Source organism: Triticum urartu, chromosome 7A (genome assembly GCF_056163025.1).
Source record: "Triticum urartu cultivar PI428250 chromosome 7A, HENAU_Tu73, whole genome shotgun sequence".
NCBI classification, from domain to species: Eukaryota; Viridiplantae; Streptophyta; class Magnoliopsida; order Poales; family Poaceae; genus Triticum; species Triticum urartu.
In genome coordinates, this window is record NC_141879.1 from 404,620,704 (window position 1) to 404,644,580 (window position 23,877).

Genomic DNA, 23,877 nt, shown 5'->3' on the forward strand with positions numbered 1-23,877 from the left:
AAGACAGTCTCCTCATAGAAGATCCTCTCTACAGTTGCCACGTAACTAAAAACAGAGCCCCACCACGCTACCACCCCGCTCCACCACTCCCACGTCCTCTCACGGAGAGCAAAGGAGGGCAGAGGAGAAAACACAACTGCTTCGTCCCCCCAAAAACCCCATTGCATCTTCTTCTCCACACTTCCTTTCACTAACCTCTCTCTCCAAAACAAACACGAGAGAGCAGAGGAGAGTCATGGTGGATGCAACTCTGTACAAGCAGCGCCGCAAGTACACCAGGGAGCTCCACGACGTCGACCTCCAGGGAAACCACAAGCTCCATGTCATTTGCACAAGCAAGGGTGAAGACGTGGACAAGATGTTGTCCATGCTCAAGAGGAAGCTCGGAGGAATGCCCGTCAAACTAGTCGGTGTTGATGTCGAGTACACGCACTACGTGAAGCCACAACGGGCAGCAGTGCTCCAGCCCTGCGTAGAAAAAGAATGCCTTGTCTACCACATCTCTGAAGCTAAAGACAAGTCAGAATAACTATCAATCTGTACTATTGCTTGTCAATATTGATTTTAAATTTTCTTCATCGCAATTGCCATTATTTAAACATTGGTTCTCATTTTTAAAAAGCATGGCATAGGAATTCATTGACAGTTTTCATCTGGCTCCATGTAACTCATGTGTTCAATTCTTGATTTATATGATCTAGCGATACACGCAGTTTTATTTTGTTTTACCAAATACAAATTATTTGCGTGAACAATAGAAAACTGCACCATTACTATATAAAACATGTATGGAATTTAATTCAAGAATACAGACATGCATAAACATGCATTGTTTATGCAATCTATTATCAGATTTACTAGTTATGCTATACAAAGTATTAGCAGCTACTCACTGCAACATATTTAGGTATTCATATTGCACTTTAGTTTCAGAAAAAACAAAAAAAACATTGGTGGTTCTAAAAAATAAACTACATTCAGTCTATACAAACATCTTGCAGGCCAATGGAACTAGACAAATTCCTCATGAATGGTGAGTACACCTTTGTCGGTTTCGCCATTGAAGGAGACAAAAGCAAGCTGAAGCTATCTGGCTTGGAGATCAACTTCGACAACTACATTGATATTCAGGTCGAATGGAGAGACCCATACAATAAAAAGGAGTTTGACTCTTTGGTTGATGTTGCTGGCAGGATGATAGACATGCACTACCATGACATGAAGAAATAAAATTAACCGCAAGGAGGACCATACTCTGTGGGGATTTTGCTCGCTGCCAGACAAGCTTATCAAGTATGTAGAAATAGATGCATTCGCAACATATGAGTCGTGGAGAATCATCCACGATGTCATAATGGGACTGGACAGGGCAAAAAGAGACAAAGAAGCAAAGAAGAAGAAGAAGAACAAGGCTGTAATCCAATACAGCAACTAGAAATAATCAGGACTATGTTTACTTTCATTTTCCTTTAGTGGTTGTGTTGTTCCTTGTTTCATGTCTGCAAGGTTTTGATTATGTCCATTGCTTCATATCGAACGTTTCTTTTGTAAAAACAATGTCATTTTAGAATTATCATCAAATTTTCTTTCAGTTGTTTGCTTATGTATCGTCAGTTTGCTTGTGATCATTTGCTTTTGCTGAACTTAGTTTTTTTGTCATGCAGAATCGCTTGTAACTTAGTTTGCACTAGGTAATGATTGTTGAGTTTGTATTAGAACAAGTATCCAGACAACTTTGAAAACTTTAATGTGTGATACCAGAACATACTACAAACAGACAAAATATATTCAAAAACAACGTTAAACCAAAAAAATAAGTAATCTGACTACAAATCATACCTAAAAAAGAAAGATGAATGCATTTCACAATGGTAAACACAAGCAGTACACATGTGTCCACATGTAGTCCACAATAGTAATTATAGAAAAAGACCATTAATATTAATATTTCTAAAAATTATAACCCGCACACCATTCTAAAAAAATGTGAATACAGTTGATCAAAGAAATATAAGGCAGTTCACAAAGTGTATACATGAAGAGCAGTACATGCTTAAATGTAGAACAGGAGGGGCTGCAGCCAATTTTGTGCAGTGCACAACACATAGACTTGGTACACATAGTGCAGTCCGCAACGTTGGAGCAAGCAGTACAAATGACATCATTTGTACTACCACGAAATATATATACTCCAAAAGAAAAAAATGCATCAGATATGGAAAAAAAATTGACCACCCAGGTGCAACCAGGCCCCAACCAGTCTTGTAATTGGTCTGCGCCCATAGTAGGTGAGCCGTTCTGAGCCACGATGCATGGGCCGGGCACATATGGGACCACAGGTCAGAGAAATAAGGACAACGAGCTCCGTGTATAAGTGCCCAAACAAGTAACTAGAGGAGTTCGATAGAGGTGCCTCGCCAACGCTTATAAACAGGTCAAGCGTGCTCTCCACGGGCAAGGTGGGACTAAACATTAGGGCGCACACACAGCGCACCGGGAACCAGCCGTGCTGACAGGCCGACTTGGGCAGAATGCGTCTTACACCCCAATAGACCCAAAAAATTCTCACAGCCCAAAACAAACTAGCCCAACGACACACAACTAGCACGCAACTCCAGTACCGTCCCACCTAAAAAATGCAGTCCGCTATGCAGTTCGATATGGGATGGAAGATGTGCTGTCAATAAAGCACTACAGTTTGCTTAGACGATTGTTTTTTCTAGCCAATCAAGAACACTACCACGGCTAGCCCGCGACAAACCTCCTCCTCCACTTGGCAAATCTTTTCACTTGGATACAACGGCACAGCCCCCCTTCACACCCTGGCTTGGTTGACAAGCGCACGGGGATAAACAGGGAGGCGACGGGGTGTGATGGACTCGCCTACGCATGCGGCGCCGCGGCACCTCGCGTCGCCGCGGCACCTCGCGTCGCCGCCTGTTCTGGCTCGTTCCAGGCTCGGCCTCACAGGGGGGTGGGGAGGGGGTCATGACCCCCCTCGCACCCTCCTACTCGGCCTCACGCTAACGCATGTAGTGCGCTTGGTTGACAGGCGCAGTGGGAACATTCTATTTTTCCAACCCTAAGACGCACGCAACCCCAGAGCCACACCACTAAGATTGACAGGGAGGCGACGGGGTGTGATGGACTCGCCTACGCATGCGTCACCACGACACGCCGTGTCGCCGCCTGCTCCTGCTCGTTCCAGGCTCGACGTCGCAGGAGGGTGGGAGGGGGAGTCAGGACCCCTCTTCCCACCCCCTGCTCGGGCTCGCACTAACGCACGTAGTGCGCTTGGTTGACAGGCACAGTGCGGACATTCTATTTTTTCAACCCTAGGACGCACGCAACCCCAGAGCCACACCCCTAAGATAGATAGGGAGGCGACAGGGTGTGACGGATTCACCTACGCATGCGGCGCCGCGGCACGCTGCGTCGCCGCCTGCTCCGGCTCGTTCTAGGCTCGGCCTCATAGGAGGGTGGGTAGGAGGGGTCACGACCCCCTCCCACCCTCCTTCTTTGCCTCGTGCTAATGCATGCAGTGTGCTTGGTTGACAGGCGTAGTCCAGACACTCTGTTTTTCCAACCCTAGGACGCACGCAACCCCAGAGCCACACCCCTAAGATAGACACGGAGGCGATGGGGTGTGACGGACTCGCCTACGCATGCGCCACCGCGGCACGCCGCGTTGCCGCCTGCTCCGGCTCGTTCCAGGCTCGGCCTCACAGGGGGGTGGGGAGGGGGGTCATGACCCCCCTCCCACCCCCTGCCCAACCTCGCGCTAACGCACGCAGTGCGCTAAGTACATGGAATACAGGTGCAATACAAACCTATAGACAAATAAAAATGGGGGGCCCTCCCCCAACCCCCCTACCGTACAAACAAAAAACAAATGCATGACGCAGCTTTAGACAATGAAGTGCATTTGGTTAGACAAAGCAGTGCAACATGATAAGCAATGCAGTTTCAGAATACACACATGGATGTAGGGGTTGCAGCAAGTACATCAAAAAAATACAGGTGCAACAAACTTGTAGACAAATGCAGTGCTTTTTGTTTGACGAAGAAGTTCAGCATCACATGCAATGCAGTGTCTGGGACACGTACGATACATATAAACGTGAAAAATGCCAGTTCGCACAGAACGTGGTGGTCAAACAAAATGAAAAATATATACATATATTTACTGTATGAGTTATTAATATAAATAAATTATACACACACATTCGTCCATATACACTGTTGCAAAAAGCTGACAAAACACAACAATAGAAGAAAAAAAGTCTTTTCATACATTATCTACCTTAGACATCACACACTACACAACATGAACCCTAGTTCTTGTCGATACACATGCTTTTACCCAGTAAAAACAATGCCAAATGACTGTTACTGCATATGCGATAGGGAATTAAGCCCGAGATTTGCAATCAGATCTTGTAGCTCAGGCGGCATGTCTTCATAATACAACAAGTTCGAAGGATTGAACAACAACTGGAATATGTACTCCGCCTTCCAATCTTCAACAGTAGGCTGAAAGAAAATTAAAAAAAAAATGAAGACTAGTGATTAAAAAAAGGTTGTCATAAGAACAAAAAGTGAAAAAAAAGTAACAAGAAAAGAAGAAACAGAGAAGGTATTACGTTGGATTTGATAATTTTCTCGACTAGACGTTGGCCGTCATACAACTGCGTCAACCTCAGAGCATAGATTCCGCACTCGTTTGTTCCCTGCGCTGGCACGACCGGGTAAGACGGCTTCTCTACCAATTTAACCTAGTCAGGGTGGTTCTTATATTTATACAACTTTTCACCATAAATCGCCTTCAGCAGCTATGTCATCCTCCTTATCTGGCAAAAAAGGCAGCACAAAGTAAAATAACACACGTCACAGATCAATAGATATTCAGACGAACCAAAAAATACAAAGTTCTTCTCAACATCTAGACAGTCCCTCTTTTAAATGCACATGAGGTCATTTCCTTTTATCACCTTTTTATACAGATTTTTTACACAGATTGGGGGGTGTGTGAGAAAATGCAGTTCAGTCACGCATATGTTGCAGTCCACTATATAAAAACAAGTGTGGTGCTATGTGTGCTAACATTGCATGCACAGTTTATAAAAAATGCAGTAGGAGAAACATAAAAAAGCTTTGCACTTGGCTAGAAAAAATGACATACCACTTCAGTACAATCTGAGTGGTAGTCAGTCCTGCGCCACTTTGTCGTGACATTAGGATGGCCAGTGTACTTCCTAGTGCCATGGATATCAATCGTCTAGCGATGCTGGTTCATCATGTATAAGGAATAATGACCATCCTTGGAGCGCGGCATCATAATCTGTCACATCAAAAAACAAAATGAAAAGTCCGTTCGACACGTAGCACTAGGACCACTGTTCCAAAAATAACTATAAAAAGAAATGCAACAAACCAAAAAATAAATGACGAAAAACAATGGCCTTACTAGTTTTGCGTCCAACAGGTTTTCATCACCGCTCACAAAAACCTTGAACTGCTTAACTGCATCTTCTAAAACAAACGGGCTATGCACAACTGGCAACACATGGTTTCCTTCATCATCTCTCTTCACAAAGGTTTCCATTTGCAGAACATACTGCATAGAAAAATAACAAAAAATAGGACATGAAAAAAAGAATAAAACATGTGTGCACGCATGGACATGAAAAAAATTAGTACAAGAGAAAAAATGACAGCACACATTTACCGTGATAAATAAAGGTGAAAGTAGCACACGTTCACCAGAACTATAAACTAAACTCAATTCAGGGTCTTGCTTCCAGTACTTGATGACAAAATCCATGAGATACGAGTCCATTAAAGCTCCTTTGCCAAATGTATTATAGATATAGTCAACATTATAATATTCGACATAACAAAAATGACTATTCACCATAAAGAACGAATTCCCGCAGTAAACATACACAGATGGGATCAATAAAATTAAAATAAAAAACAAAACACACAAAAAGGATGAAGGGCACACACATAAAACTTACTTGTGGTATTTGGTTACAAAATCTTTGCTGAGGACGAGATCCTTTATTTTCCTCGCCTCATCAATATATTTGAACCTTGGAGGCTTCAATTTCTCTATAGATCATCTCAACTTAAAAGCCTTCTCACCTGACCTCTTGTTCGAAAATACTTCAGCCTCATCCACAGGAGGACGATTAATTGCTGCACTCCTAGTCCTAGTGATGCGTGGGCACGGCGTAACAAAATCATCATCATCGACATCAAAAACATCGTGTGGAGAGCTAGGTCGAGAAACACTTCCACCTTCAGGTCTAGACGCCACATCTGTGTTCAAACTATCTCCAGCCAAACAATTGGAATTATCTGGAGAGATTTCAATGGCACAATCCTCCATAACCACCTCAGAACCCTGGGACTCAAACAGTGACGTACAACCTTCATGAAGCCCCCATCAAAACCTAAAAACATGTAGAAAAAACATGGAAACACTCAGCACAAAAAAACAAAACAAAAAACATGTAATACATCTCATTAATATAAAAATACAGTTCACTAAAGAAGAGAATGCAGCTCATTTGTCTACAACAATGCAGCCTACTTGTCTACAACAATGCAACCCACTTGTCTATAACAATGCAGCTCACTTGCCCCAAAATAAATCCAGCTAACTTGTCTACAACAAATGCAGCTCACTAACACAACAAAAATATAGACATCCATTCTAAATCACGCATTTAACTGAACATGCTAGTAGAAAAGAGCGCTTAAGAAGCGGAAGCAAGCAGTAGACAAAAAATAAATAAGGGAGATAAAGAAGTTCACTAAAACAACCTTTATTTGCAAAAATTAAAAGTGATGTTAAATCAAGGCAACACTTTCTTGATGTGAGCCAACTATAGAGCATGGCCTTTCTGATGTAGCCAATGTGCTCCACCCCAAACTGAGCAACTCGAGCACCATCCCAAGTCTGCAAGAATTGAAACATATAGAATCCACAATCATGCCTGCAATAAAAGAATAAAAAACATTAGTTTCACAAAATGAAAAAAAACTTGAGCAGTATGGTGGAGAGGGGCTGTACGAAACACACCTATTTGGCTGCATTGGGACAGTGACATGTTTCAACACAAATCTGTTGGGTTTTGTAGTAATTTCAAAAAATTTCCTACGCACACGCAAGATCATGTCATGCATAGCAACGAGAGGGGAGAGTATTGTCTACGTACCCACGCAGACCGACTGCGGAAGCGTTGACGCAACGTAGAGGAAGTAGTCATACGTCTTCACGATCCAACCGATCAAGTACCGGAACTACGGCACCTCCGAGTTCGAGCACACGTTCAGCTCGATGACGATCCCCGGACTCCGATCCAGCAAAGTGTCGGGGAAGAGTTCCGTCAGCAGGACGGCGTGGTGACGATCTTGATGTACTACAGCAGCAGGGCTTCGCCTAAACTCCTCTACAGTATTATCGAGGAATATGGTGGCTGGGGGCACCGCACACGGCTAAGGAATAGTTCACGTGGATCAACTTGTTGTGTTTCTGGGGTGCCTCTACCTCAGTATATAAAGGACTAGAGGGGGGAGGCTGGCCGGCCAAGGGAGGGCGTGCCAGGAGAGTCCTACTCCCTCTGGGAGTAGGATTCCCCCCCCCCCCCAATCCTAGTTGGAATAGGATTCCTTGAGGGGGGAAAGAGAGAGAGGGGGGCCGGCCACCTCTCCTAGTCCTAATAGGACTAGGGAAGGGGGGAGGTGCGCGGCCACCTTGGGCTGCCCCTTTCTCCTTTCCACTAAGGCCCATCAAGGCCCATATGGTTCCCGGGGGGTTCCGGTAACCTTCCCGGTACTCCGGTAAAATCCCGATTTCACCCGGAACACTTCCGATATCCAAACATAGGCTTCCAATATATCAATCTTTATGTCTCGACCATTTCGAGACTCCTCGTCATGTCCGTGATCACATCCGGGACTCCGAACAACCTTCGGTACATCAAAATGCATAAACTCATAATATAACTGTCATCGTAACCTTAAGCGTGCGGACCCTACGGGTTCGAGAACAATGTAGACATGACCGAGACACGTCTCCGGTCAATAACCAATAGCGGGACCTGGATACCCATATTGGCTCCTACATATTCTACGAAGATCTTTATCGGTCAGACCGCATAACAACATACGTTGTTCCCTTTGTCATCGGTATGTTACTTGCCCGAGATTCGATCGTCGGTATCCAATACCTAGTTCAATCTCGTTACCGGCAAGCCTCTTTACTCGTTCCGTAATACATCATCTCACAACTAACATATTAGTTGTAATGCCTGCAAGGCTTATGTGATGTGCATTACCGAGAGGGCCCAGAGATACCTCTCCGACAATCGGAGTGACAAATCCTAATCTCGAAATACGCCAACCCAACATGTACCTTTGGAGACACCTGTAGTACTCCTTTATAATCACCCAGTTACGTTGTGACGTTTGGCAGTACCCAAAGTGTTCCTCCGGTAAACGGGAGTTGCATAATCTCATAGTTATAGGAACATGTATAAGTCATGAAGAAAGCAATAGCAACATACTAAACGATCGGGTGCTAAGCTAATGGAATGGGTCATGTCAATCAGATCATTCTCTTAATGATGTGATCCCGTTAATCAAATAACAACTCATTGTTCATGGTTAGGAAACACAACCATCTTTGACTAACGAGCTAGTCAAGTAGAGGCATACTAGTGACACTTTGTTTGTCTATGTATTCACACATGTATTATGTTTCCGGTTAATACAATTCTAGCATGAATAATAAACATTTATCATGATTATAAGGAAATAAATAATAACTTTATTATTGCCTCTAGGGCATATTTCCTTCAGTCTCCCACTTGCACTAGAGTCAATAATTTAGATTACATCGTAATGATTCTAACACCCATGGAGCCTTGGTGCTGATCATGTTTTGCTCGTGGAAGAGGCTTAGTCAACGGGTCTGCAACATTCAGATCCGTATGTATCTTGCAAATCTCTATGTCTCCCACCTGGACTAGATCCCGGATGGAATTGAAGTGTCTCTTGATGTGCTTGGTTCTCTTGTGAAATCTAGATTCCTTTGCCAAGGCAATTGCACTAGTATTGTCACAAAAGATTTTCATTGGACCCGATGCACTAGGTATGACACCTAGATCGGATATGAACTCCTTCATCCAGACTCTTTCGTTCGCTGCTTCCGAAGCAGCTATGTACTCCGCTTCACATGTAGATCCCGCTACGACGCTTTGTTTAGAACTGCACCAACTGATAGCTCCACCGTTTAATATAAACACGTATCCGGTTTGCAATTTAGAATCGTCCGGATCAGTGTCAAAGCTTGCATCAACGTAACCTTTTACGATGAGCTCTTTGTCACCTCCATATACGAGAAACATATCCTTAGTCCTTTTCAGGTATTTCAGGATGTTCTTGACCGCTGTCCAGTGATCCACTCCTGGATTACTTTGGTACCTCCCTGCTAGACTTATAGCAAGGCACACATCGGGTCTGGTACATAGCATTGCATACATGATAGATCCTATGGCTAATGCATAGGGAACATCTTTCATATTCTCTCTATCTTCTGCAGTGGTCGGGCATTGAGTCTTACTCAATTTCACACCTTGTAACACAGGCAAGAATCCTTTCTTTGCTTGATCCATTTTGAACTTCTTCAAAATTTTGTCAAGGTATGTTGTTTGTGAAAGTCCAATTAAGTGTTTTGATCTATCTCTATAGATCTTTATGCCTAATATGTAAGCAGCTTCACCAAGGTCTTTCATTGAAAAACTCTTATTCAAGTATCCCTTTATGCTATCCAAAAATTCTATATCATTTCCAATTAGTAATATGTCATCCACATATAATATCAGAAATGCTACAGAGCTCCCACTCACTTTCTTGTAAGTACAGGCTTCTCTGAAAGTCTGTATAAAACCAAATGCTTTGATCACACTATCAAAGCGTTTATTCCAACTCCGAGAGGCTTGCACCAGCCCATAAATGGATCGCTGGAGCTTGCACACTTTGTTAGCTCCTTTTGGATCGACAAAACCTTCTGGTTGCATCATATACAACTCTTCTTCCAGAAATCCATTCAAGAGTGCAGTTTTGACATCCATTTGCCAAATTTCATAATCATAAAATGCGACAATTGCTAACATGATTCGGACGGACTTAAGCATCGCTATGGGTGAGAAGGTCTCATCGTAGTCAATCCCTTGAACTTGCCGAAAACCTTTCGCGACAAGTCGAGCTTTGTAGACAGTAACATTACCATCAGCATCAGTCTTCTTCTTAAAGATCCATTTATTCTCAATTGCTTGCCGATCATCGGGCAAGTCAACCAAAGTCCATACTTTGTTCTCATACATGGATCCCATCTCAGATTTCATGGCTTCAAGCCACTTTGCGGAATCTGGGCTCACCATCGCTTCTTCATAGTTCGTAGGTTCATCATGATCTAGTAGCATGATTTCCAGAATAGGATTACCGTACCACTCTGGCGCGGATCTTACTCTGGTTGATCTACGAGGTTCAGTAGTATCTTGATCTGAAGTTTCATGACTATCATCATTAGCTTCCTCTCTTATTGGTGTAGGTGTCGCAGAAACAGTTTTCTGTGATGTACTACTTTCCAATAAAGGAGCAGGTACAGTTACCTCGTCAAGTTCTACTTTCCTCCCACTCACTTCTTTCGAGAGAAACTCCTTCTCTAGAAAGGATCCATTCTTAGCAACGAATGTCTTGCCTTCGGATCTGTGATAGAAGGTGTACCCAACAGTCTCCTTTGGGTATCCTATGAAGACACATTTCTCCGATTTGGGTTCGAGCTTATCAGGTTGAAGCTTTTTCACATAAGCATCGCAGCCCCACACTTTAAGAAATGACAACTTTGGTTTCTTGCCAAACCACAGTTCATAAGGCGTCGTCTCTACGGATTTTGATGGTGCCCTATTTAACGTGAATGCGGCCGTCTCTAGAGCGTATCCCCAAAACGATAGCGGTAAATCAGTAAGAGACATCATAGATCGCACCATATCTAGTAAAGTACGATTACGACGTTCGGACACACCATTACGCTGTGGTGTTCCGGGTGGCGTGAGTTGCGAAACTATTCCACAATTTTTCAAATGTACACCAAACTCGTAACTCAAATATTCTCCTCCACGATCAGATCGTAGAAACTTTATTTTCTTGTTACGATGATTTTCAACTTCACTCTGAAATTCTTTGAACTTTTCAAATGTTTCAGACTTGTGTTTCATTAAGTAGATATACCCATATCTGCTTAAGTCATCTGTGAAGGTGAGAAAATAACGATATCTGCCACGAGCCTCAATATTCATCGGACCACATACATCTGTATGTATGATTTCCAACAAATCTGTTGCTCTCTCCATAGAACCGGAGAACGGTGTTTTGGTCATCTTGCCCATGAGGCACGGTTCGCAAGTACCAAGTGATTCATAATCAAGTGGTTCCAAAAGTCCATCAGTATGGAGTTTCTTCATGCGCTTTACACCGATATGACCTAAACGACAGTGCCACAAATAAGTTGCACTCTCATTATCAACTCTGCATCTTTTGGCTTCAACATTATGAATATGTGTGTTACTACTATCGAGATTCAACAAGAATAGACCACTCTTCAAGGGTGCATAACCATAAAAGATATTACTCATATAAATAGAACGACCATTATTCTCTGATTTAAATGAATAACCGTCTCGCATTAAACAAGATCCAGATATAATGTTCATGCTCAACGCTGGCACCAAATAACAATTATTTAGGTCTAATATTAATCCCGAAGGTAGATGTAGAGGTAGCGTGCCGACCGCGATCACATCGACTTTGGAACCATTTCCCACGCGCATCGTCACCTCATCCTTTGCTAGTGCCCGCTTATTCCGTAGTCCCTGTTTCGAGTTGCAAATATTAGCAACAGAACCAGTATCAAATACCCAGGTGCTACTGCGAGCTCTAGTAAGGTACACATCAATAACATGTATATCACATATACCTTTGTTCACCTTGTCATCCTTCTTATCCGCCAAATACTTGGGGCAGTTCCGCTTCCAGTGACCAGTATGCTTGCAGTAGAAGCACTCAGTTTCAGGCTTAGGTCCAGACTTGGGTTTCTTCTCCTGAGCAGCAACTTGCTTGCTGTTCTTCTTGAAGTTCCCCTTCTTCTTCCCTTTGCCCTTTTTCTTGAAACTAGTGGTCTTGTTAACCATCAACACTTGATGCTCCTTCTTGATTTCTACCTCCGTAGCTTTCAGCATTGCGAAGAGCTCGGGAATAGTCTTGTTCATCCCTTGCATATTATAGTTCATCACGAAGCTCTTGTAGCTTGGTGGCAGTGATTGGAGAATTCTGTCAATGACGCAATCATCCGGAAGATTAACTCCCAATTGAATCAAGTGATTATTATACCCAGACATTTTGAGTATATGCTCACTGACAGAACTGTTCTCCTCCATCTTGCAGCTATAGAACTTATTGGAGACTTCATATCTCTCAATCCGGGCATTTGCTTGAAATATTAACTTCAACTCCTGGAACATCTCATATGCTCCATGATGTTCAAAACGTCATTGAAGTCCCGATTCTAAGCCGTAAAGCATGGCACACTGAACTATCGAGTAGTCATCAGCTTTGCTCTGCCAGACATTCATAACATCTGGTGTTGCTCCAGCAGCAGGCCTGGCACCCAGCGGTGCTTCCAGGACGTAATTCTTCTGAGCAGCAATGAGGATAATCCTCAAGTTACGGACCCAGTCCGTGTAATTGCTACCATCATCTTTCAACTTTGCTTTCTCAAGGAACGCATTAAAATTCAACGAAACAACAGCACGAGCCATCTATCTAAAATCAACATAAACAAGCAAGATACTATCAGGGACTAAGTTCATGATAAATTTAAGTTCAATTAATCATATTACTTAAGAACTCCCACTTAGATGGACATCCCTCTAATCTTCTAAGTGATCACGTGATCCAAATCAACTAAACCATAACCGATCATCACGTGAGATGGAGTAGTTTTCAATGGTGAACATCGTTATGTTGATCATATCTACTATATGATTCACGCTCGACCTTTCGGTCTCAGTGTTCCGAGGCCATATCTGCATATGCTAGGCTCGTCAAGTTTAACCTGAGTATTCTGCGTGTGCAAAAACTGGCTTGCACCCGTTGTAGATGGACGTAGAGCTTATCACACCCGATCATCACGTGGTGTCTGGGCACGACGAACTTTGGCAACGGTGCATACTCAGGGAGAACACTTCTTGATAATTTAGTGAGAGATCATCTTATAATGCTACCGTCAATCAAAGCAAGATAAGATGCATAAAAGGATAAACATCACATGCAATCAATATAAGTGATATGATATGGCCATCATCATCTTGTGCTTGTGATCTCCATCTCCGAAGCACCGTCGTGATCACCATCGTCACCGGCGCGACACCTTGATCTCCATCGTAGCATCGTTGTCGTCTCGCCAATCTTATGCTTCCACGACTATCACTACCGCTTAGTAATAAAGTAAAGCATTACATCGCGATTGCATTGCATACAATAAAACGACAACCATATGGCTCCTGCCAGTTGTCGATAATTCGGTTACAAAACATGATCATCTCATACAATAAAATTCAGCATCATGCCTTGACCATATCACATCACAACATGCCCTGCAAAAACAAGTTAGACGTCCTCTACTTTGTTGTTGCAAGTTTTACGTGGCTGCTACGGGCTTAAGCAAGAACCAATCTCACCTACGCATCAAAACCACAACGATAGTTTGTCAAATAGACTCCGTTTTAACCTTCGCAAGGACCGGGCGTAACCATACTTGGTTCAACTAAAGTTGGAGAGACAGTCGCCCGCAAGCCACCTGTGTGCAAAGCACGTCGGGGGAACCGGTCTCGCGTAAGCGTACGCGTAAGGTTGGTCCGGGTCGTCTCGTCCAACAATGCCGCCGAACCAAAGTATGACATGCTGGTAGGCAGTATGACTTATATCGCCCACAACTCACTTGTGTTCTACTCGTGCATATAACATCAACATAAATAACCTAGGCTCGGAGGCCATTGTTGGGTTTCGTAGTAATTTCAAAAATTTTCCTACGCACATGCAAGATCATGTGATGCATAGCAACGAGAGGGGAGAGTATTGTCTACGTACCCACCCAGACCGACTGCGGAAGCGTTGACGCAACATAGAGGAAGTAGTCGTACGTCTTCACGATCCAACCGATCAAGTACCGAAACTATGGCACCTCCGAGTTCGAGCACACGTTCAGCTCGATGACGATCCCCGGACTCCGATCCAACAAAGTGTCGGGGAAGAGTTCCGTCAGCACGACGGCATGGTGACGATCTTGATATACTACAGCAGTAGGGCTTCGCCTAAACTCCGCTACAGTATTATCGAGGAATATGGTGGCTGGGGGCACCGCACACGGCTAAGGAATAGATCACGTGGATCAACTTGTTGTGTTTCTGGGGTGCCTCTACCTCATTATATAAAGGACTAGAGGGGGGGAGGCTGGCCGGCCAAGGGAGGGCGCGCCAGGAGAGTCCTACTCCCTCTGGGAGTAGGATTCCCCCCCCCCAATCCTAGTTGGAATAGGATTCCTTGAGGGAGGAAAGAGAGAGAGGGGGGCCGGCCACCTCTCCTAGTCCTAATAGGACTAGGGGAAGGGGGGAGGCGCGCGGCCACCTTGGGCTGCCCCTTTCTCCTTTCCACTAAGGCACATCAAGGCCCATATGGTTCCCGGGGGGTTCCGGTAACCTTCCCGGTACTCGGGTAAAATCCCGATTTCACCTGGAACACTTCCGATATCCAAACATAGGCTTCCAATATATCAATCTTTATGTCTCGACCATTTCGAGACTCCTCGTCATGTCCGTGATCACATCCGGGACTCCGAACAACCTTCGGTACATCAAAATGCATAAACTCATAATATAACTGTCATCGTCACCTTAAGCGTGCGGACCCTACGGGTTCGAGAACAATGTAGACATGACCGAGACACGTCTCCGGTCAATAACCAATAGCGGGACCTGGATGCCCATATTGGCTCCTACATATTCTACGAAGATCTTTATTGGTCAGACCGCCTAACAACATACGTTGTTCCCTTTGTCATCGGTATGTTGCTTGCCCGAGATTCGATCGTCGGTATCCAATACCTAGTTCAATCTCGTTACCGGCAAGTCTCTTTACTCGTTCCATAATACATCATCTCACAACTAACATATTAGTTGTAATGCCTGCAAGGCTTATGTGATGTGCATTACCGAGAGGGCCCAGAGATACCTCTCCGACAATCGGAGTGACAAATCCTAATCTCGAAATATGCCAACCCAACATGTACCTTTGGAGACACCTGTAGTACTCCTTTATAATCACCCAGTTACGTTGTGACGTTTGGTAGTACCCAAAGTGTTCCTCCGGTAAACGGGAGTTGCATAATCTCATAGTTATAGGAACATGTATAAGTCATGAAGAAAGCAATAGCAACATACTAAACGATCGGGTGCTAAGCTAATGGAATGGGTCATGTCAATCAGATCATTCTCTTAATGATGTGATCCCGTTAATCAAATAACAACTCATTGTTCATGGTTAGGAAACACAACCATCTTTGACTAACGAGCTAGTCAAGTAGAGGCATACTAGTGACACTTTGTTTGTCTATGTATTCACACATGTATTATGTTTCCGGTTAATACAATTCTAGCATGAATAATAAACATTTATCATGATTATAAGGAAATAAATAATAACTTTATTATTGCCTCTAGGGCATATTTCCTTCAAAATCCATCAAGTGTAGGAGGATTTAGCGGCTCATCAGAACTTGAGCTACCTTCTTTCCATGCATGCTTGATATTTTTAACCATCCTTCTAAAAATCCTGATCGCATCAGGGCTGGGTGGTTTATTGAGCAAGTCAAGAAATTCAAACCGCCTTTCTTTCACATTTAAGGCAACTACACAATAATTACCAACGCCATCCCTCGTCTCTCGTGAATCAAATGTTGCAAACAGGACCTGTTGGAAGCACAAAAAATAAATAAAATTATTATAACAAAGAAGAAACAGAACACTATAAAAACCAACACACAAAAATATTGTTTTCGACACATAAAAACGTTACTCACCATATATTTTTTATCAACACGCTCTCGACTTTTGAAGAGAACATCATTTTAACACTCCTGCCTATAGTAGCACAATGCCAAATACTTGTCTGCCAAAACAAAACCAAAAAATAAATAGTGCTCAAGCAAACAGGTCGTCACACGAAATCAGAAAAGAAAATCAAAAAATAAAACAAAATTTTCTGCATTCTTACACAAACATGGTATGGGAAAACCATCATCGGAGATCCCTTAAACTTATTCACCAGCAAAGAAACCCCAAGATCTACAAGACCTGTAGTGAGCATCCCTTTATCCCAAAAAGATTGACCAACTTCACCAATGGTAATATCAGCCATCTCAGTTTTAAAAGCAATCATGTCCCTGAATTTTTTATGAAAAACTGAAACATAAGATACTAAAAAAATAGCAACAACGGAAAAGGGTAAAATACTGAAATTAGAAAATACATATGAACAAAAAAGTTTCTAAAAAGCCACACTTCTTCTTCTTGTCCTTCCGAGCGCCCGTAACAGCAGTGTACAACTCATTTTATCTTTTTAGAAGAGCTGGATTAATGCTCGACGGTGTCACAGCAGGAAGTTCGTCATCTATAATAAAAAGATGAAGTTCACTTATCCAAAGAATGAAGTTCAAATAATAAGATAAGGAAATTCTGCTAGCTATTTTGAAAATCATCAACAAAAGGATCAAGTTTCACTTATCATTAAACATCTAATACAACTACCATAGTAATTAAAGAAAATGAATGAGAAAAACTTCAACTGCACTGTTCGAAACAAAACTCTTGCCTTCAGTGCCGGAGTCTTCATCCTGTTGTTCTTCAGAGCTGACCAAAACATTTACTTGGTTAGGTTGCGATGAATCCACCACAACCTCACTGCACTGCCCTTCTGTAGCAACATCAGCATTATCTTGATTTACAACAGTCTGGTCAACCACAACATCCTTAGATATTTCAGCTGCATGAGGCTCCACTTTGGATACTTCAGGAACATCGTTGACCGCCAGACAAACAGGGGATGCAGCAACACTCCCAGCAGGAACGACATTCTCAAGTGGCTTTTCAATGACAAAATTAGAATCTTCATGCCGACTAAGGGAAACAACATCGTGGAATTCCTGAGCTACAGAAGGATCTGCACCATCGACGGCAACCGATGCAGAAGCATCAACACTACCACCACCATCAACAGCACATCCCCCCTGGTTCAGATCAACATGAACTTCTACGTTTTCTTCTCCAAGCCGTGAAAAGTTTAAAACAGACACAATAACACAAATGAGCGTGTGGATAATTAACACAACAACACACAGGTCACTTATATCAAAGACTACAGATAACATATGTAGAATAACTGCAGTCCACATATGCAAAACAACTGCAACCCACATATATGTAAAAAGAACTACAGTTCACTTTGTCAAACGCTGCAGTTCAGTTATGTTAAATACTGAAGATTACGTATGCAAAAGACTATGGACCACGCATGCGAAAAAGAACTGCAGTTCACTTCTGTCAAAGACTGAAGCTCACACATGTAAAACTATTGCAGCTCACATATGTAAATGAAATGCATATGAGTGAACATAAGAGCGACATCAAGTTTATAACAACAACAAAAAATTAGATTACAACCCACTAACAGAAAAAGTAATTCAACTATACCTTATCAGCTACAACATCCGGAGGGGACGATGCATCAGCCAAGATCTCATCCTTCCCAGAGCCATCGTAGGAATCTTTGTGCACATCACAAGCAGCAACTCCAGTCTACAGACATAGAACAAACCAAAAACAAAAATAAGATGGTAACGACCAAAAAAGTAAAAACCTTCAACTATGCACAAGCAGTACAGATTTACAATCATGAAGTACACAAAAAATACAATAAAAATGGAAAGAAAAAAATGCAAGTTCAAGAAGAGGGACGTACGGAAGAACAGACATGGCACAAGTACTTGTACCTGACCAATTCCATCGTCCCTAGATTGATGGACACCAGAAGATTCTACTCCAGCCTATGACAAAAAAATAGTGAGGAGCAGTCGACATAATACACAAAAGCGGTTCAAAGGCACAAAAAACCTAGAACATACATTATCAGCGCCAACGCCAGCGTCCTGATGGTACATTTCATCCAAAAATCGCTCAGCATCCTTCTCATACCGACCGCATTTTTCTTCCTGTGAATGTCTCAACTGATCATACGAAGACCGACTATTCATCACTGCAATCTTCAGGCTTTCAATCATGATGCAATCAAAATTGTGAGCAGCAACAATATCTTCATCTCGTGGGCCATGGCCAATAGGGAAAAAACTAGCAACTGTCCTCAACCTGTCACCAGAGGTTGGCAAATCTCTAGTCAACTTCAAAACCTTCAGAAGAAGCTCACCAATCCCCTCGTGTTCTTTGCCACCAACAAATGTCTGTTTAGAAGAGCTTCTATTATCAAACATCTGACGAGCCGTGAAACCACGAGTACACAGCACCTCATCATCACAGGCAGGAAGCTGGCTACAGATAGGCTCATAAAACCTAGCATGAGTGCTAGGCCCCGCATCAGAGCTGCCACATACAACTGCAACAGGACGGTTGTACACAATATCACCTGATGCCTTCCACTGCAAAAAAAGACAAGAAGCGAAGAGAAGCACACATGTGAGTACTGGAAAGTTCAGATTTATAATAACTGCACCTTTTTTTTAAAAAAATCGGATATTAAAAACTCAGATGACTAACCAGCAGCTTCCCAAATTTGTAAGTTTCCAAGTTAATCTTTCCCTTGACAAGCACATCCTCATTGTATAACTTCATCAGGTCCTTGGTCCTCAGGTATGACACACATGGCATCAACGTGTGCATAACTGAAAATTTTTGAAGCTTCAAGCAATCAGTATACATAATCAAGGGGACAATGGCACGACCCTCTGTGCAATTCTGCTTACTGCCTTCTGTTTGCCACCTCACCACAGCTACCTGCAACTCATCAACAACAAGCTGGCAAAAATCCATCTGCGCCATAGCCGCATAATCCATGTTCTCTACCATTGCAGCAACTCTACCCAAACGAACTGCAGGCCCGGGGCATAGCAAATTCTGGTAAAGTATCAGGAAGAACACCTTCACAGCAAGATCAATAGTCACATGATCATCTTCCTCCACCAACACCTTCAGCTTCTCAAGCAAGTCCTTGACACCTATAGTTTTTGAACGGTCAAAGCCAAGCTCATCCCTGAGGGCAGTCAACGAGTCATGATGGCCACTGGCAACAGGCGTGGGTGCAGTGTGACGTCACATAGTTAAATCAAAAATGCGATGAACTGCATCACGATATATTCGAAGAATCCTGCCATTCCCAAAGTCCATTATCATGGTGGCAGGGTCAATCACTCCCATCAGATAGCACATAAGAATGCGGGACACATTTTTCTTTATTGTCAGTTCAAAGACAACACCGAATCCAGCATCTCGGACACGACTACAGTGTGCGTCTTTCAATAAAGCAACAGCCTTGCAAACAGTGGGAAGCAACAAACATACGGTCTTGTTAAATCGAGAATCATCTCCCTTGGCATCATCTTCAGCTGCGTTGCTCTTACTAGACTTCTTCCTCTGTGTAGAGGGAAATGCAGTCCACATTAGAAAGATTAGCCATAAAAAAGAGATAGAGAAAATACAGATAGAATATCAAATGAAGGAAACAAATGCAGTCCACTTCAACAAACCTTTGGAACAACATCCGCCTCCTCGCCAGAGTCAGCACCAACACCTTCATCGACATCATCACGGGCATGCTTGCGTAGACTCTTAGATGAACCATAGTCTTTGCGTCTACAAGTATGAACATCCCTCACAAAATCAGCAAGCACAAAGTCGTCATCGTCAGAGTCGGGACCTTCACTGACATGTAGTCGCTTGCGCTAAGGATCCTTTCCACTAGCTTTAGCAGTTCTCTTGCCAAGATCCTTGTTCATGCCGGCAACACGTGGACTCCGCCGAGGAGTACCACCTTCCTCAGCAACAGAACTCAACATCTTATTCTGCAAAGCAGGCTGCTTCACTTTGACAAATTTGGCACCCTTGGCACCATCTGCAGCTCTCCTCTGTTTCTCCTTCTCCGCACACTCTTTTGAGTCACTTTCAAACCTCAACTTCTTCGTGCTTTGCTTCAATTCATATGCACGAAGCTATTCCGAGACCATCCACTCCTATGTAACTTCCTCTGTACCATCAACAGACTGCGATTGTGTTTCAGTCAAGACAGGATGTCTCTGGTCAAAGCTCACACCAACATCACCCTCTGCAAAATAATTGTCAATCAATTGAGTAACCTCCTCAAACCCAGGCGCCCCAGCATGGAAAACAGACACTGCGTCAAAATGAAGTTAAACTATGGTCGTTAAAAAGTGCACAAAAAGAACAAATGCAGTACACTTAGACATATAAATGCAGTGCTCCAATCATAAGCCAAATAAAAAAACTTGAATAAAACAACAATGCAGTTCACGCATACATATAGTGGAGTTCACATATACAAATAAATGCAGTGCTGCATACACTAACTTCACGTTTGTTCCCAACAAAATGCCGGACTAGATACATCAAGACAACCCCAATTTGTACAACATCAAGTAAGCAGCATACACAAAATAAACAATGCATTCACATACCAGAAGGAGGGGCCACACTTATGGGAGAAGATTCAATTGGCGAATTCACTTGATGTCCTCCCTCACCACCATGATCCTTACCCCCAGGACAATGAGAGCCAATTGGTGTACGGTTATGACCACTTCAATCACCTACTGGATTAAAAAAACTAGAAACGGAAATTACAAAACATGACATGACAAATAATGCAAACAAATGCTGACAACTAACATAGCATAAACAAAATATGCAGGATGAATTAGGAAACTAGATAAACATCAAACAAAATAAACAAAGCCAAAAATAAGCACTCCACATACCCTGAACTCCTCCTCCCACTCTGCTCAGCGAAGACATGGCGTTTGCCTGCAGCATAAGGACGAAGTGACAGATATAAGCAACAAAATCAGCGAAATATGACGAAACCCTAGATCCACCTTGCTCTGCCTACAGAGCACACACGAGTATCGACTTCAAATTAAGATAAAATCGTCTGCTTATGGAAAAAATACATAAGCAAAAACCGCAACACCAACTACGAGAATCACAAAACTAGACGAGGGGGCGATCAAGACCGAGGCCAAGGGGAACATACCACAAAAAGGGGGTGAACGACGGCAGGGGGGAGGGGTGCGGCGACGGGAACAGACGGGAAAGGGCTGCAGGAGCGCAACGGGAAGGGCTGGCGGAGCGGACGGTGACGCGAAATGCAGGAATAAGGACCTCTTGAGGGCAGTGGTTCCGCGCGCGATGGCGGTTGCTGCGGGCGACAGTGGTTTTGCTCGAGGGAGAGATGCTTCGGGAGACACTTCAAGTGAGGAGAGGGATTCTTCTCGGTCTCTCTCCCTGTCAGCGGAGCGGTGGGACCGCCTGGGAGGGACACGTAGGAGGACCGCATGGCAAAGGGTTACATAAAACAGGCTGGCCCAAAACAGCCCGGCTAAATAAGACGGACTATATCGAAACACACATGATGCAGTTCTCTATGAAGAACAATGAAATTCGGACTGTAAAAGAAAAAATAATACATGCAGTTCGTAAAAAAAGTTAAATTCAAAAACAACGCGCATGTTAAGATAACGCATCCGAAAAGAAGTCCACCTTCAAATTAGTGCCACAATAAAAAGGCCCCCAATGCCCCACCTCTCATGCCAGGGACTGCAACAAGTACACGCAAAAACACATGTAGTACGCAGCTCTAGAAAAATGCAGTGCATTTGGTTAGATGAAGCAGTATGGTATAACAAGCAATTCAGTTTTGGATTACCTACATGAATAAATACACGGTCTAGTCCACAACGAAAAAGTCGTAAAATTGCGGAATACATTATACTTTTTTTAGGGGCTGCAGCAAGACAGCAAGGACACACAAAAATGGTGCAGTACGCACCTATAGTCAAAATGCAGTTCTTTTTGATAGACGATGCAGTGTGGTATGATAACGAGTAAAGTTCCTTGAACACGTAGGATACATATAAACGTGACAAATGCCCGTTCGCACAGAAAGTGGTGGTTAAAAAATTACTGATCAAAAATAAAATAAAACCATGTTAAAAAACCACGTTCGCATACAACCACCCAATCCGAGTGGTTCCATCGCCACAAACCCACAATCACAGACACAACACCAACCCACGATCTGCACAACCGCATCGTCAGCGAGATCATGTAGTTCATCCGATGCGGCCATCCCACCCCGCACCCTCCCCTTAAATTCAGACCCCTACCAAAGGCCTTCTCATCCACAACAACACAAGTATCCATTGCGATGCCACCAAATCGCCCCATCACATTGATCTCCATAGAAAACACCAAGCCCTGCTACCGGCGATGGCGTTCTCCGGCGAGTACAAGGACGTGGAGGCCCACGGCAACACAAAGTTGCACGTCATCCACACTGAGGGAGTCCTGGATTAGGGGGTGTTCGGGTAGCCGGACTATACCTTCAGCCGGACTCCAGGACTATGAAGATACAAGATTGAAGACTTCGTCCCGTGTCCGGATGGGACTTTCCTTGGCGTGGAAGGCAAGCTTGGCGATGCGGATATTCAAGATCTCCTACCATTGTAACCGACTTTGTGTAACCCTAACCCTCTCTGGTGTCTATATAAACTGGAGGGTTTTAGTCCGTAGGACAACTTCATCATACAACAATCATACCATAGGCTAGCTTCTAGGGTTTAGCCTCCTTGATGTCGTGGTAGATCTACTCTTGTACTACCCATATCATCAATATTAATCAAGCAGGACGTAGGGTTTTACCTCCATCAAGAGGGCCCGAACCTGGGTAAAACATCGTGTTCCTTGCCTCCTGTTACCATCCGGCCTAGACGCACAGTTCGGGACCCCCTACCCGAGATCCGCCGGTTTTGACACCGACACACACCAATGACAAGAAGCAGATGGCGATCTCCCTCGTGCAGTACGAGCGCCACCTCAGGCTCCAGCGCCACAAGATCGTTGGGTTTGATCTCGAGTACAACAACGAGCCTAAAGCGACGCAGAAACCCGCCCTCGTCCAACTCTCCGTCGGCAAGACTCAGCCAATGTTGTTCTTCCAACTGAGCGCCGCTGAAAGGTGCACCGTCTTCGACAACTTCCTCGCCGACCCCAGGTACACCTTTGCTGGCTTCTCCATCGACGACGACAAAGCCAGGCGAGAGCACGTCAATATGGAGGTCGCCAACTTCGTCGAATCCAGAAGGAGTGGAGGGTGCCCGAGGCAACCAAGGAGTTGGACTCCCTTGGAGATATCTCCGGCATGCTCATCGACGACTACTACAACAACATGAGGAAGAAGATCACCAACGATGAACACAGGCGCTAGGCCACCCTGCCTCTGTCCATGAGGCACATCGAGTACGCGGCAAAGGACGCCTACGCAGCGTACGAGATATGGAACCACATCACCCTCACCCAGGACGGGCTTCGACATGCAAAGCTGGAGAAGGAGGAGCCCCCCCCCAAGAAGCGCGCCAGGAGCAGCGGGGGATGGGGATACGCTAACTTGTGA

At 43.8% G+C, this 23,877-nt stretch overlaps 2 protein-coding genes across 2 annotated transcripts; both read left to right on the plus strand.

Annotated features, from left to right (window-relative positions):
- The first annotated feature begins 235 nt into the window (after positions 1 to 235).
- Positions 236 to 1,230, plus strand: LOC147959755 (uncharacterized). The gene is made up of 2 exons (XM_087532886.1): positions 236 to 519; positions 1,002 to 1,230. The coding sequence occupies exons 1-2, from the start codon at positions 236 to 238 to the stop codon at positions 1,228 to 1,230; spliced, it is 513 nt and encodes a 170-aa protein (XP_087389012.1).
- A 22,036-nt stretch (positions 1,231 to 23,266) lies between these two features.
- Positions 23,267 to 23,877, plus strand: LOC147959756 (uncharacterized). Its single transcript, XM_087532889.1, has 2 exons — positions 23,267 to 23,586; positions 23,715 to 23,877. The coding sequence occupies exons 1-2, from the start codon at positions 23,267 to 23,269 to the stop codon at positions 23,875 to 23,877; spliced, it is 483 nt and encodes a 160-aa protein (XP_087389015.1).